This window comes from Coregonus clupeaformis, chromosome 19 (genome assembly GCF_020615455.1).
Source record: "Coregonus clupeaformis isolate EN_2021a chromosome 19, ASM2061545v1, whole genome shotgun sequence".
NCBI lineage: Eukaryota > Metazoa > Chordata > Actinopteri > Salmoniformes > Salmonidae > Coregonus > Coregonus clupeaformis.
In genome coordinates, this window is record NC_059210.1 from 33,142,010 (window position 1) to 33,156,286 (window position 14,277).

The 14,277-nt window shown below is 43.1% G+C and overlaps 1 protein-coding gene across 1 annotated transcript in view; it reads left to right on the plus strand.

Annotated features, from left to right (window-relative positions):
• The first annotated feature begins 5,844 nt into the window (after positions 1 to 5,844).
• bcar1 (BCAR1 scaffold protein, Cas family member) overlaps positions 5,845 to 14,277 on the plus strand; it is a 112,421-nt gene continuing 103,988 nt past the window's right edge. Inside the window, exon 1 of the mRNA XM_041837381.2 lies at positions 5,845 to 6,350. Coding sequence (XP_041693315.1) covers positions 6,339 to 6,350 — 12 coding nt within the window. The 5' untranslated portion in view covers positions 5,845 to 6,338. The remainder of the gene's footprint in view (positions 6,351 to 14,277) is intronic.

The following is a 14,277-nucleotide window of genomic DNA, read 5'->3' on the forward strand; positions in this document are numbered from 1 at the left end:
ATGCTCTGAATAATTCCCAGAGGGTGTAAATTCTCTGGTTTAATCATGAATTAAACAAAGGTCCGCAACCAGCAAGAATAATCTGTATTTTTAATCATGGAGAGCTCTGGCGCCAAAAAACATACATACAGCTTTTATATTCCTTGACACACAAAGGCACTTTGCTCCGCCCATCTTTAAACAGTTTCTTAGTACCCTTCACCCTGGAATGCTTTCTCAGCAGTTTCTAACTCCCCCCCTCTGTTAGTGGGTTGACACTACATTATATCTCTAACATCGTTCACACATTTATACTGTATTTGGGGTGAAATCCTTTAGTCCTTATTCTTAAAATACAAATGAATCTATCAGGGGGTGAATAGTTATGCACGCTCTCTGTTTTTTTTTCTTATTTATTGTTTGTTTCACAAAAAAATATATTTTGCATCTTCAAAGTGGTAGGCATGTTATGTAAATCAAATGATACAAACACGCAAAAAATCAATTTTAATTCCAGGTTGTAAGGCAACAAAATAGGAAAAATGCCAAGGGGGTGAATACTTTGGTAAGCCACTGTAGTCATTCAAAAATCATGTTAAATGCTATTATTGCGCACAGAGTGAATCCATGCAACTTATTATGTGACTTGTTAAGCAAATGTCCACTCCTGAACTTATTTATGCTTGCCATAACAAAGGGGTTCAATACTTATTGACTCTCGACATTTCAGCTTTACATTTTTTATAAATGAGTAAAATAAAAAATAAAAAACATTCCGCCTTGACATTATGGGTATTGTGTGTAGGACAGTGAAAAAAAATATCAATTTAATCCATTTTAAATTCAGGCTGTAACACAACAAAATGTGGAAAAAGTCAAGTGGTGTGGATACTTTCTTAAGGCACTACATTTGAAAGTGCTTACATTGGTCAGTCCAAAATTGCTTTTGAATTCTGTCATGGAAATGAATCTATATCCTATTACCAAGTCATTTACAGTTTCTATACCTTTTAGTTTTCCATGTGGACCAATATTTATCGGTGCATTCTGAAAAGCTATCCAAGGATTGTTGGATAAGGTTGTGTTTTTTGGGAGTGATATTGGTTCTTGTAGAATCTGTTTAATTGTCTTCCATATTGTTATAGTGTTTTTAACTATGAAGTTCTTAATGTTCTTAGCTTTATCCTTTGAAAATAGACACGTGAAAAGATTCTGGGGGTGGGCATTCGCATCTTCAATATGTACACATTGTTCTTCTTTAGTGCATTTAACAATATATCGCAAGTAAAAGCCTTGGGTGTTAAGTTGATAAAATTCCAAGTCTGGGATGTCAAAACCACCCTCAGATTTAGGGAGATATAAAACCTCCCTTTTTATTCTATGAGTTTTATTTGCCGATATGAAGTCTGTGATGGCCGAGTATACTTTTTTAACAAATAGATGGAGATTATTCTATAGGCTATTTACACTAAGTATACAAAACTCTTTCCATGACATAGACTGACCAGGTGAAAGCTATAATGCCTTGTTGATGTCACTTGTTAAATCCACTTCAATCAGTGTAGATGAAGGGGAGGAGACAGGTTAAAGAATGATCTTTAAGCCTTGAGACAATTGAGACATGGATTGTGTATGTGTGCCATTCAGAGGGTGAATGGGCAAGATTAAATATTTAAGTACCTTTGAACGGGGTATGGTAGTAGGTGCCAGGCGCACCGGTTTGTGTCAAGAACTGCAACACTGCTGGGTTTTTCATGCTCAACAGTTTCCTGTGTGTATCAAGAATGGTCAACCACCCAAAGGACATCCAGACAACTAGACACAACTGTAGGAGTCCATGCCCCGATGAATTGATGCTGTTCTGAGGGCAAAAGGTGAGGGGTGCAACTCAATATTAGGGAGTTGTTCCTAATGTTTGGTATACTCAGTGTAGGCCTTTGTAGGAGGCAGGCAGCAGGCTCCCCAGTGGAGGTGTGTGTGCCTCCTGCATTACATTTCGTCTTCATCACTGCCTTCACTGGTACATCTCTTTACAGGCTCCCCCAAAACCAGCACCCACCACAGCAGAAACTAGGCCTGCAGAGGCCTGCATGATCTATTCTACACTGCTGTTACACACACACACCACCTCACTCTCTCTCTCTCGCCGTCTTACACGGACTCAGGAGAGGAGCAGTCATCCTCATCTTTATTCAATTGCTCCCTCCCTCCCTCACACACACACACACACACACACACACACTCCGAGAGAGGCCAGTACACTCTTCAGAGCTCTGGAGAGCAAGACATCCTCATATTTATTCAAATACACCTTCTCCCTTATATCTTTTCTGTTACTTCTCTTGGATGGTTATGTGACTTTGTGAGCCCCAAGTGATTTTCCCAGCTTGTCTCCTTCCTTCACTGACTGTTCACTTCCACTTTGCTGTTACCCTTCAAATGCCTTTAAACTCACTCAACTTTGTCACTATCTATTTTGCTCAGTTTAATTTGACCACTGTTCAACTCTCACCTACCTTGCTAGCATGTACAAAGGTGAACTTGAAATACTTGTGTGCAACCTGCGTTTGACGATGACGTAAAAAGAGCTTCCTCCATTAGAACAATAAAGCTTATCAAACTTAATCTAATTTACTTAGAGCCTTTACTATGAGCCTTGCCTCATGACAAAACAACAGATTGAAAGAAAGCGGAAGAGGATGGATAAAGATCAGATTAAAGGTTAAGGGAGTGTGGAAGAGAGAGCTGGCTGAGAAGCAACATTGATATAGATTGTAGACAGTTGCTGCTGTTGTCAATGGAAGGGAGTCTTATTAGTTATGAAGAACCAACTGTAATCTTTAATCCTCCACCGACGTTGTTGTCTCAAACCTCACACTAACTCAAACACAAATCTTTACCCACACACTGACCCTGACTTAAACACCTAAAAAATCCAAATCCAAAATCCAAATCTCGCCGTCTTACACGGACTCAGGAGAGGAGCAGTCATCCTCATCTTTATTCAATTGCTCCCTCCCTCACACACACACACACACACACACACACACTCCGAGAGAGGCCAGTACACTCTTCAGAGCTCTGGAGAGCAAGACATCCTCATATTTATTCAAATACACCTTCTCCCTTATATATTTTATGTTACTTCTCTTGGATGGTTATGTGACTTTGTGAGCCCCAAGTGATTTTCCCAGCTTGTCTCCTTCCTTCACTGACTGCTCACTTCCACCTTGCTGTTACCCTTCAAATGCCTTTTAAACTCTCAACTTTGTCACCATTTATTTTGCTCAGTTTAATTTGACCACTGTTCAACTCTCACCTAACTTGCTAGCATGTACGAAGGTGAAGTAGAAACACTTGTGTGCAACCTGTGCTTGACGATGACGTAAAAAGAGCTTCCTCCAGTAGAACAATAAAGCTTATCCAACTTAATCTAATTTACTTAGAGCCTTTACTATGAGCCTTTCCTCGTGACAAAACAACAGATTGAAAGAAAGGGGAAGAGGATAGATAAAGAAGAGATAAAGATCAGATTAAAGGTTAAGGGAGTGTGGAAGAGAGAGCTGGCTGAGAAGCAACATTGATATAGATTGTAGACAGTTGCTGCTGTTGTCAATGGAAGGGAGTCTTATTAGTGTGAAGAACCAACTGTAACTGTAATCTTTAATCCTCTTCCGAGGTTGTTGTCTCAAACCTCACACTAATGCAAACACAAAATCCCAATTTGACCCCTAAAAAGACCCCTCAGGTGTATTGATACACCACCCAAAGTGTAATGAATAACTTCACCATGCTCAAAGGGATATTCAATGTCTGCTTTTTTTTCACATAATTACCAATAGGTGCCCTTATTTGCGAGGCATTGGAAAACCCCTCTGTTTTTTGTGGTTGAATCTGTGTTTTAAATTCAGTTCATCAAATTTCTGCCCTGCTAGAGCTGCCCCGGTCAACTGTAAGTGCTGTTATAGTGAAGTGGAAATGTCTAGGAGCAACAACGGTTCATCTGCGAAGTGGTAGGCCACACAAGTTCACAGAACTCGTCTGTCCTCAGTTGCAACACTCACTACAGAGTTCCAAAATGCCTCTGGAAGCAACGTCAGCACAATAACTGTTCGTTATGGATCTTCATGAAATGGGTTTCCATGGCAGAGCATCCGCACACAAACCTAAGATCACCATGCGCAATGCCAAGCGTTGGCTGGAGTGGTGTAAAGCTCGCCGCCATTGAACTCTGGAGCAGTGGAAACACGTTCTCTGGAGTGATGAATCATGCTTCACCATCTGGCAGTCTGACGGACAAATCTGGGTTTGGGTTTGGCGGATGCCAGGAGAACGCTACCTGCCCCAATGCATAGTGCCAACTGTAACGTTTGGTGGAGGAGGAACAATGGTCTGGGGCTGTTTTTCATGGTTCGGGCTAGGCCCCTTAGTTCTAGTGAAGGGAAATCTTAACGCTACAGCATAAAATTACGTTCTAGACGATTCTGAGCTTCCAACTTTGTGGAAACAGTTTGGGGAAGGCCCTTTCCTGTTTCAGCATGACAATGCCCCTGTGCACAAAGCGAGGCCATACAGCAATGGTTTGTCGAGATCAGTGTGGAAGAACTTGACTGGCCTGCACAGAGCCCTAACCTCATCCCCATCGAACACCTTTGGGATGAATTGGAACGCCGACTGCGAGTCACGCCTAATCGCCCAACATCAGTGCCCGACCTCACTAATGCTCTTGTGGCTGAATGGAAGCAAGTCCCCGCAGCAATGTTCCAACATCTAGTGCAAAGCCTTCCCAAGAGTGGAGGCTGTTATAGCAGCAAAGGGGGGACCAACTCCATATTAATGCCCATGATTTTGGAATGAGATGTTCGACGAGCATGTGTCCACATACTTTTGGTCACGTAGTGTATCTGGCACACACTTCACCTCCAGGCATGTGTAACTGTCTGTCACCAAAGGCTTCGTTTTCAAACAGGGGGAAGCTGATTTTAAAATAGCCAACACCTTTGGGAGGATAATTATAAACAATCACTGACACAAGAATCTCAAATAACAGCAGGAGGAAATAGTCAGTATGCCTTCCCCTCCCTGCTACCAAAGCTCCTAAAAGCTTTAATTCCTTATGACTTGTTATAAGCATATTTGAGCCTTTACAATGTCTTATAACAAGGCTTATAATTTTGTCTCCCAATTCATCAAACTGTCTGTTATTTAGTCTGAATAATTAAAGGGGTCATACATGCTCATAAAAAGTTGTACAATACATTAAAACTTAAACCGTCTCTGAGGTGTTGCCTGTTCACTATCATTGTTTATTAATCTTTCATAGCAGAATTTATTTTCCACCATGAAAGTGCTTGTTAGAGTCTATAGTGCTTATGCATTTGTAGAGATGGGTGATCATAGAGGTGATTTGTGATATGTCCCAAAATCACTTCAAAAGACACCTGCACTTCCACCTAGGCATGTAGCCTAGGCTAGGCCAATTTATTGTATAACTATATTTTTCATTGATTAAACTTCACATTAATTTGGTGCAATACTTCTGACAACCTCTCTTCCAGATGTGAATACATGACCGTAAACGTAGCCCATTGGACAATTCACTCCTATAGCCGACAACAATGTAGACATTACCTTTAAGTGGCAACCTTGGGGAACTATATGTAAATGCATAGAATTCAATAGATTTTTTGATAAAATGCAAAAGCGCATGAATGTAACATGATCAGTTAGGGCAGGCTATAGCCGTATCACGACAAAAAACTGCATCTTATCGCTGCCTCTTCTTTTTGATGGTGGAAAAACGGAGACCATCCCTTTAAATATAAAACTTGATGATTCCATTACAACCGCAGCAGCAGCAGCAGCAGTCATACACGCAGCCGCCCAACCTGGCCGCAGCAAGACTGCTGAGGAAATATTTTTTTCATTCTGTATGACACTGAATGCAAAGGTGCGATTTAAAACATTATTATATTTGTTTTATACATTGGATTCTTGGGAGAATAAACGAAACGTGTGACAGAAGAACAAGAGGAGAAAGTGTTTACGGTATTGGAGACACGGGTTCTCTGGACGTTCATGAGGTGGGCTTCGCCGCATTTGGTGGGCTGCTCCTAGCTTGGAAAATCCCACCATATATATCCCTGACATTAATTCCAAACTCAACCTGAACAGAGACCTGTAACCGACGTAGATGCATATGAAAGGAAAAGCATGGAATGAAGGCTGACATCGAAGGAGTCCTGAAGAAAATTAGCTTTTTTTCTGGTTTAAAAGTAGTCTACTACTTCTTTTAAATAACCTATACATTATTACGTAGACTAGGAGAGGCATAGCCTACTCTTACAACTCATCACAAGATGTCTGTTCCGGTAAGTGTTATTTAAAGGTTATATTTCAAATCCTCTTATGGAAGACAATGTAATAATGTTAGGCTACATTTGGCATTAACTTTTGTCAGCGATACAATGTTGCCAAGTGTCATCTCCTTTGCTGCTCTAGCATTGATGAGTATGCTACGTCTCGTGTATTACTTTTGTAATGTCATTGTAATACCACTGTTATAATAATATGAGATTTATTTTCAGTGTTTCTCTAATTTGTAAAAATGCACACACTCTAGGAGTGCAAGCTCCAACTCACACTGCTAGCTGTCAGGCTGTTGGCAACCTGTCAAATTGGAGTGCCAACGTTACATCCTGAGTTTTGTGAGTTACATAGTGTTGGGTTGAAACTTTACTGCAATTATGTAACCACCTGTATAGTTTGAGTCTAAGACCAAATGTATTGGTCTTGGACATTTAATACTTCAACATTTTTGTAGTGAATAGGATTAGGAATATGCAGTTTTGCTGGAGACCATTTTTGCTTTCTGTTGTGTTTTCTGTTGCTTTGCAAGCAGTCTACCATTAATCCAATAGCCTGCAAATCAGTAAATAGCCCAATTGTGTATCCCTAATCATATCAAAAGGTACCAGTTCCATCCTTTGATATGTATTGGGCTTGTGTATTGTAGGTGTGTATAGGTGTGTAGATATTCAGGATATGACTGTTCCCCTTGGCCAAGCACTGTTCTATCTAGCTTGGCATGTGTTGTTATGCATACAGATATCTAAAACAGCGTGCTCTAACCTGTGTGAGGATTCCATCGGCAATACGCATCTCAACCCTAGCAGTTTGTGAAGAGATCCCAAGTTTGTGTATCTTGCTGCTTGAAATTCAGAACTCATTGTTTTCCATATACAGTGAGGGAAAAAAGTATTTGATCCCCTGCTGATTTTGTACGTTTGCCCACTGACAAAGACATAATCAGTCTATAATTTAATGGTAGGTTTATTTGAACAGTGAGAGACAGAATAACAACAAAAAAATCCAGAAAAACTCATTTTAATGAGGGAAATAAGTATTTGACCCCTCTGCAAAACATGACTTAGTACTTGGTGGCAAGAGTATGTTTAACTCGAACCTTCAGCTCCCTCCACAGATTTTCTATGGGATTAAGGTCTGGAGACTGCTTAGGCCACTCCAGGACCTTAATGTGCTTCTTCTTGAGCCACTCCTTTGTTGCCTTGGCCTTGTGTTTTGGGTCATTGTCATGCTGGAATACCCATCCACGACCCATTTTCAATGCCCTGGCTGAGGGAAGGAGGTTCTCACCCAAGATTTGACGGTACATGGCCCCGTCCATCGTCCCTTTGATGCGGTGAAGTTGTCCTGTCCCCTTAGCAGAAAAACACCCCCAAAGCATAATGTTTCCACCTCCATGTTTGACGGTGGGGATGGTGTTCTTGGGGTCATAGGCAGCATTCCTCCTCCTCCAAACACAGCGAGTTGAGTTGATGCCAAAGACCTCGATTTTGGTCTCATCTGATCACAACACTTTCACCCAGTTCTCCTCTGAATCATTCAGATGTTCATTGGCAAACTTCAGACGGGCCTGTATTTGTGCTTTCTTGAGCAGGGGGACCTTGCGGGCGCTGCAGGATTTCAGTCCTTCACGGCATAGTGTGTTACCAATTGCTTTCTTGGTGACTATGGTCCCAGCTGCCTTGAGATCATTGACAAGATCCTCCCGTGTAGTTCTGGGCTGATTCCTCACCGTTCTCATGATCATTACAACTCCACGAGGTGAGATCTTGCATGGAGCCCCAGGCAGAGGGAGATTGACAGTTATTTTGTGTTTCTTCCATTTGCGAATAATCACACCAACTGTTGTCACCTTCTCACCAAGCTGCTTGGCGATGGTCTTGTAGCCCATTCAAGCCTTGTGTAGGTCTACAATCTTGTCCCTGACATCCTTGGAGAGCTCTTTGGTCTTGGCCATGGTGGAGAGTTTGGAATCTGATTGATTGATTGCTTCTGTGGACAGGTGTCTTTTATACAGGTAACAAACTGAGATTAGGAGCACTCCCTTTAAGAGTGTGCTCCTAATCTCAGCTCGTTACCTGTATAAAAGACACCTGGGAGCCAGAAATCTTTCTGATTGAGAGGGGGTCAATTACTTATTACCCTCATTAAAATGCAAATCAATTTATAACATTTTTTACATGTGTTTTTCTGGATTTTTTTTGTGTTATTCTGTCTCTTACTGTTCAAATAAACCTACCATTAAAATTATAGACTGATCATTTCTTTGTCAGTGGGCAAACGTACAAAATCAGCAGGGGATCAAATATTTTTTTCCCTCACTGTATGTCAGGCTTAGGGAGTAAAATGTGCTGATTACAGGGTTGTCTCCTAAACACAGATATATAGAGGCCTCTTTGCCTGTAGATAATCTGGAGACATGATATATACCATTTAATAAACTGGGTGGTTCGAGCCATGAATGCTGATTGGCTGAAAGCCGTGGTATAACAGATCGTATACCACGGGTATGACAAAACATTTATTTTTGCTGCTCTAATTACGTTGGTGACCAGTTTATAATAGCAATAAGGCACCTTGTGGGTTTGTGGTATATTGCCAATATACCACGGCTAAGGGCTGTATCCAGGCACTTCGTGTTTCATCGTGCCTAAGAACAGCCCTTAGCCATGGTATATCGGCCGCATACCACACCCCCTCGTGCCTTATTGCTTAAATCACCCATGCTTACAGCCTCATTCGATTAGAGCGATGTAAATGTGAAATGAACAAGCGTTACTTCCTTGTTTGCTTTGCTAAGTGTTTGAGCACATTATGAATCACTGAATGTATTAGGCTACACTCTTAGAAAAAAAGAACCTAAAAGGGTTCTTCGGCTGTCCCCATAGGAAAACACTTTGAAGAACAATTTTTGGTTCCAGGTAGAGCACTTTGGGTTCCAGGTAGAACCCTATTCGGTTCCATGTAGAACCCTTTCCACAGAGGGTTCTACATGGAACCCAAAAGGGTTCTACCTGCAACCAAAAAGGGTTCTACCTTGAACCAAAAAGGGTTCTCCTATGGGGACAGCTGAAGATCCCTTTTGGAACCCTTTTTTCTAAGAGTGTATGTATTATTCTCTTGAGTAGGACTATGTTTGGTTACATATGCTTTTACCCTTAGTAAGCTACTCTGCGCTGTATTCAACAAACACAGTCCAGATTGCAAATCCCATGCCTTGGGGCCCGGGTTTGATGGCAACAGCTGCTGTTCTCTGTGCAGGCAGGATGACGAGTCTCATAAACACCATCGGTAAACCCAGCGCCATAATGACTCCCTCATTTCCATGCCAACTAGTCTGAGCCCCTTCACCTGGCTGCCACACATGTCACTGGGAACATGGCTGCACACTTTTCCATTGCATAGATGTCATTTAAGATTTACCATAGAAATCAAGTTAGTTATGGGGGTGTTTTGGAAGATGGCTATTATACAACAGATAATTTCCATTTGTACACTACTATTCTTGCAGTAATAGGGTAATAACATTGTTATTACAACGCTATAGCTTTCAATATAACATCTGCTATACATTTGATGTTGTATCTTCTTATTGGGAATGCAGATAGCATCTAGTGTTGTTGCTTGGGTGATGGGTGTATTCCCTCGATGTCCTGCCAAAATTCTTATAGACTGGGAGTCCCTGTGGAGAGTATCCTCCTGCTATATTTGATGGGTTAATCCCTCCAGTCAACCAAATTATGAGGGAAATGAAACGGATGTTTGGATGGGATCAGCCCATAGAGTTAAGCATGCTTAGGTGAACATGAAGTCCCAGTTGGCTAGTAGCAGGGGTCCCAATGCTCCAACACCCTGTCATTCACCATTCACATCTGGGGCTTTTTAGTCATCCCTCCTTTGATATTATGAATCTAACATTTGCAGGTAGTAATCGACTGATTTACTATACGTAGAATATAATAGCATCTGCAATGTTTCATTTTCATGCTACATGTACTGTAAATAGGTTGCTATTATAGTTTACAGTATAGAATGCTTTTGCAAATATGCATGTCCTAAATACAGTACAATGTGGCATATGGACAGATATATACATGAATGCATGCAGCCGTACGTACAAGCATTCATAACATACCATGAATTGATATGGCCTATTGAGAATGTAGCATCTCTACCAGAGTATAGAGTATTCTTATCTTTAACTTGAGTTCAGTTTCCCCAAGGGCACATCTCAGTTCAGCTGCAGCCTCTCTCACCCCTCACTCTCCCTCCCTCCATGCCAGCAGCCAGGCTATGTAGGACACAGGGGGGTTAAATGGGACGTCTGCCGGGGCTCTATTGACAGCCCTCAGATATATCCCTCTGAGAAGCCTGACATTTGGCGCTTGTCATAGATGATGCTCCACATACATATTCATAATTGGTGCATTTCAATAACATTTTTACATTTTAGTCATTTAGCAGACGCTCTTATCCAGACTTACAGTTAGTGAGTGCATACTCTGTCGAACCCACAACCTTGGCATTGCAAACGCCATGTTCTACCAACTGAGCTACATCCCTGCCGGCCATTCCCTCCCCTACCCTGGACGACGCTGGGCCAATTGTGCGCCGCCACATGGGTCTCCCGGTCGCGGCCGGCTACGACAGAGCCTGGATTCGAACCAGGAACTCTAGTGGCACAGCTAGCACTGCGATGCAGTGCCTTAGACCACTGCGCCACTTGGGAGGTTAATAATCCCGACCAGGCCCTGGCTATTTGTGTGGGCAACAGTTAGCCATCAGCCTCCCTCCCTTCTTTGTTTCTATCACATATAAATCTCCAGTCTACTAGATAGCTACAAATAACTCACAGCAAATGCATTATTACACACAAGACGAGGTTGCTTATAAGTCATCCAAAATGCATAGAATACAATGTACCACAACGGTGCAACCAGCTACCATCAACCAGTTGATGTAGCCTATTTGTATTTCAGACACACACACATGCATGTACATACGCACACAGGCATGCAAGCACGCACATACATTAACACAAACATTCACACATGGTGATCTCCCCAGCTTTGATGCTCTCCCTTCACCCTCCAAGCTCATTATGTTGTTGTCCTCCGGTGGCTAGCTAGCTAGCTACAATTGTCCCTTTCCTAAATTAGCCATGGATGGAGATAAGGATTTGGACTTGTGTTTTTACTTAATTCTTGGTACTGGACAATGATTATAACGGCGATTCTGATCCAACCATAAATTCATACATTTTGCCCCTGGCCTGAGAGGATGGAAGTTCAATATGTAGCTAGATGTAGTAGGCTAATGTTAATTAGCTGGCTCATCGTTGCCCATGAAAGGAAGTTAGGCTAGCGAGCAAGCATTTTAGCCAAGACAACAAAAACTAAAAGCATGTAGCCTACTGTATGACAGAGTCATAGACCGTTTCGGCGACATGAAAGAGAACATGATAGCATTGGAGTTTCTCTACAAGTAGGGTGAGTCAACATGTTTTTTGTACTCACACGCACACGCACACACACACACAAATTGGTACCATGGACAGTAACATCATATTTAGCTTACGCTGATGGAACTAAATGTCACGCCCTGGCTCTGGGGACTCTCGTATGTTGAGCCAGGGTGTTTATTTTGTTTAGGTTCTAGTCGTTGTCTATCTATGTTGGCCTGAGTGACTCCCAATCAGAGGCAACGAGTGTCAGCTGGTTGTCTCTGATTGGGAGCCATATTTAACTGTCTGTCTTTCACTTTGTGTTTGTGGTTTCTTGTTCGTGTTGGTTTGTGTTTAAACCATAGACGTCACGTTTTTCGTTTGTTGTTTTGATCGTGTGATCATTAAATAAATATAAATATGTTCACCTGCAACGCTGCGCCTTGGTCTCTCCCTGACGATGGAGACAGAAGAAACCACCAAAACCAGACCAAGCAGCGTGTCCAGGAGCCATCGCTAGCAGATCTCCGTGGCAACCTCGACTGGGTCAAGCCTAGTGAGGAGCAGAGAGGGTGGACTTGGGACCAGTTGAGGAAGAGCTTCGACTGTGTCAAGCCCATTGAGGAGCTGAATGGCGGGAGTTGGAGACAGAGGAGCGAGAGTTGGGCGAGAACGATGGAGGCCTGGCCCACGGGGAGGAGAGACCCCCAGAACATTTTTAGGGGGGGGCTCACGACGTCGGGGCAGCAGGAGGCCGCGATAGAGCGGTCCAGCGGGTTGGCAGAGGAGGCCGCCAGGTTACGGGAGTCACTGGTCACCAGGGGGAAGGAGGTTGTAGAGGCACGGCGAGAGGTACTGGCGTGTGTTGCCAGTCCGGTCCGGCCTGTTCCTGATCCCCACGTAGGGCCAGTGGTGTGTGTTCCCAGTACGGTCCGGCCTGTTCCTGCCACTCCCACCAAGTCAGTGGTGCGTTTCGTCAGCCCGGCGCGGCCCGTTCCTGCTCCCCGCACCAAGTCAGTGGTGCGCGTCGTCAGCCTGGTCCGGCCCATTCCTGCTCCCCGCACCAAGTCAGTGGTGCGCGTCGTCAGCCCGGCTCGGCCCGTTCCTGCTCCCCGCACCAAGTCAGTGGTGTGCTTCGTCAGCCCAGTCCGGCCTGTCCCTGCTCCACGCACCAAGCCTACGGTGTGCGTCGTCAGCCTGGTAAGGCCCGTTCCTCCTCCACGCACCAAGCCAGGGGTGCGCGTCGTCAGTCCAGCACAACCCGTGCCTGGGTCATGTCCGGAGCCGGATCCGCCGCCGAGGCGGAGTGCCCACCCGGTCCCTCCCCTGTTGTGGTTGGTTGGCGCGGTCGGAGTCCGCGCCTTTGGGGGGGGGGTACTGTCACGCCCTGGCTCTGGGGACTCTTGTATGTTGAGCCAGGGTGTTTATTTTGTTTAGGTTCTAGTCGTTGTCTATCTATGTTGGCCTGAGTGACTCCCAATCAGAGGCAACGAGTGTCAGCTGGTTGTCTCTGATTGGGAGCCATATTTAACTGTCTGTCTTTCACTTTGTGTTTGTGGTTTCTTGTTCGTGTTGGTTTGTGTTTAAACCATAGACGTCACGTTTTTCGTTTGTTGTTTTGATCGTGTGATCATTAAATAAATATAAATATGTTCACCTGCAACGCTGCGCCTTGGTCTCTCCCTGACGATCGTGACACTAAAATGTTTTTGGAATCTTTTAATTGTCACTGTATTAGACTAAGCATAGGTGATTTGATGATGTTGAAATGTTGACGTTGAAATGGTGCTGGAACACTGGAGGCAGCTCCTGTTTTCTTTGCGACTTGCGGTAACTTTCCATGGTTCTAAATCAATAATTGTTTAATAGTCCGAAAATGTCGGAAACATTAACTTGATTGACCATGCTGTAGGTCATGTAACTGTTTGTTACATGCAAAATGCTTTGTGGACAGATGTGACTCTCCGGTTTTGTAATGAAACAAAGGTGTGGTTGAAATTATTCTGCCACTGTGTCTTCCTATTGTCTTGGCCTTTAGGCTTATATATCACGGTGTGAAGACATAGGTTGTAATATGGCATTTTTTTCTGGCTTGGTTTCTCTGGTGATTTTACCCACGCACCGCTATTGGCTAAGGAAGCATCTTAATCCAGCAGTCAGCTGACATCAATTTGTTTACAACTGACAGCTTAGCAGAAATGATCATATTTATGCTATAAACAGCTGCAGGTAGAAATATGAATATACGTTTAAGCATAAATATGTACAGTGGGGAGAACAAGTATTTGATACACTGCCGATTTTGCAGGTTTTCCGACTTACAAAGCATGTAGAGGTCTGTAATTTTTATCATAGGTACACTTCAACTGTGTGAGACGGAATCTAAAACAAAAATCCAGAAAATCACATTGTATTTTTAAGTAATTAATTTGCATTTTATTGCATGACATAGGTACCTGTATAAAAGACACCTGTCCACACACTCAATC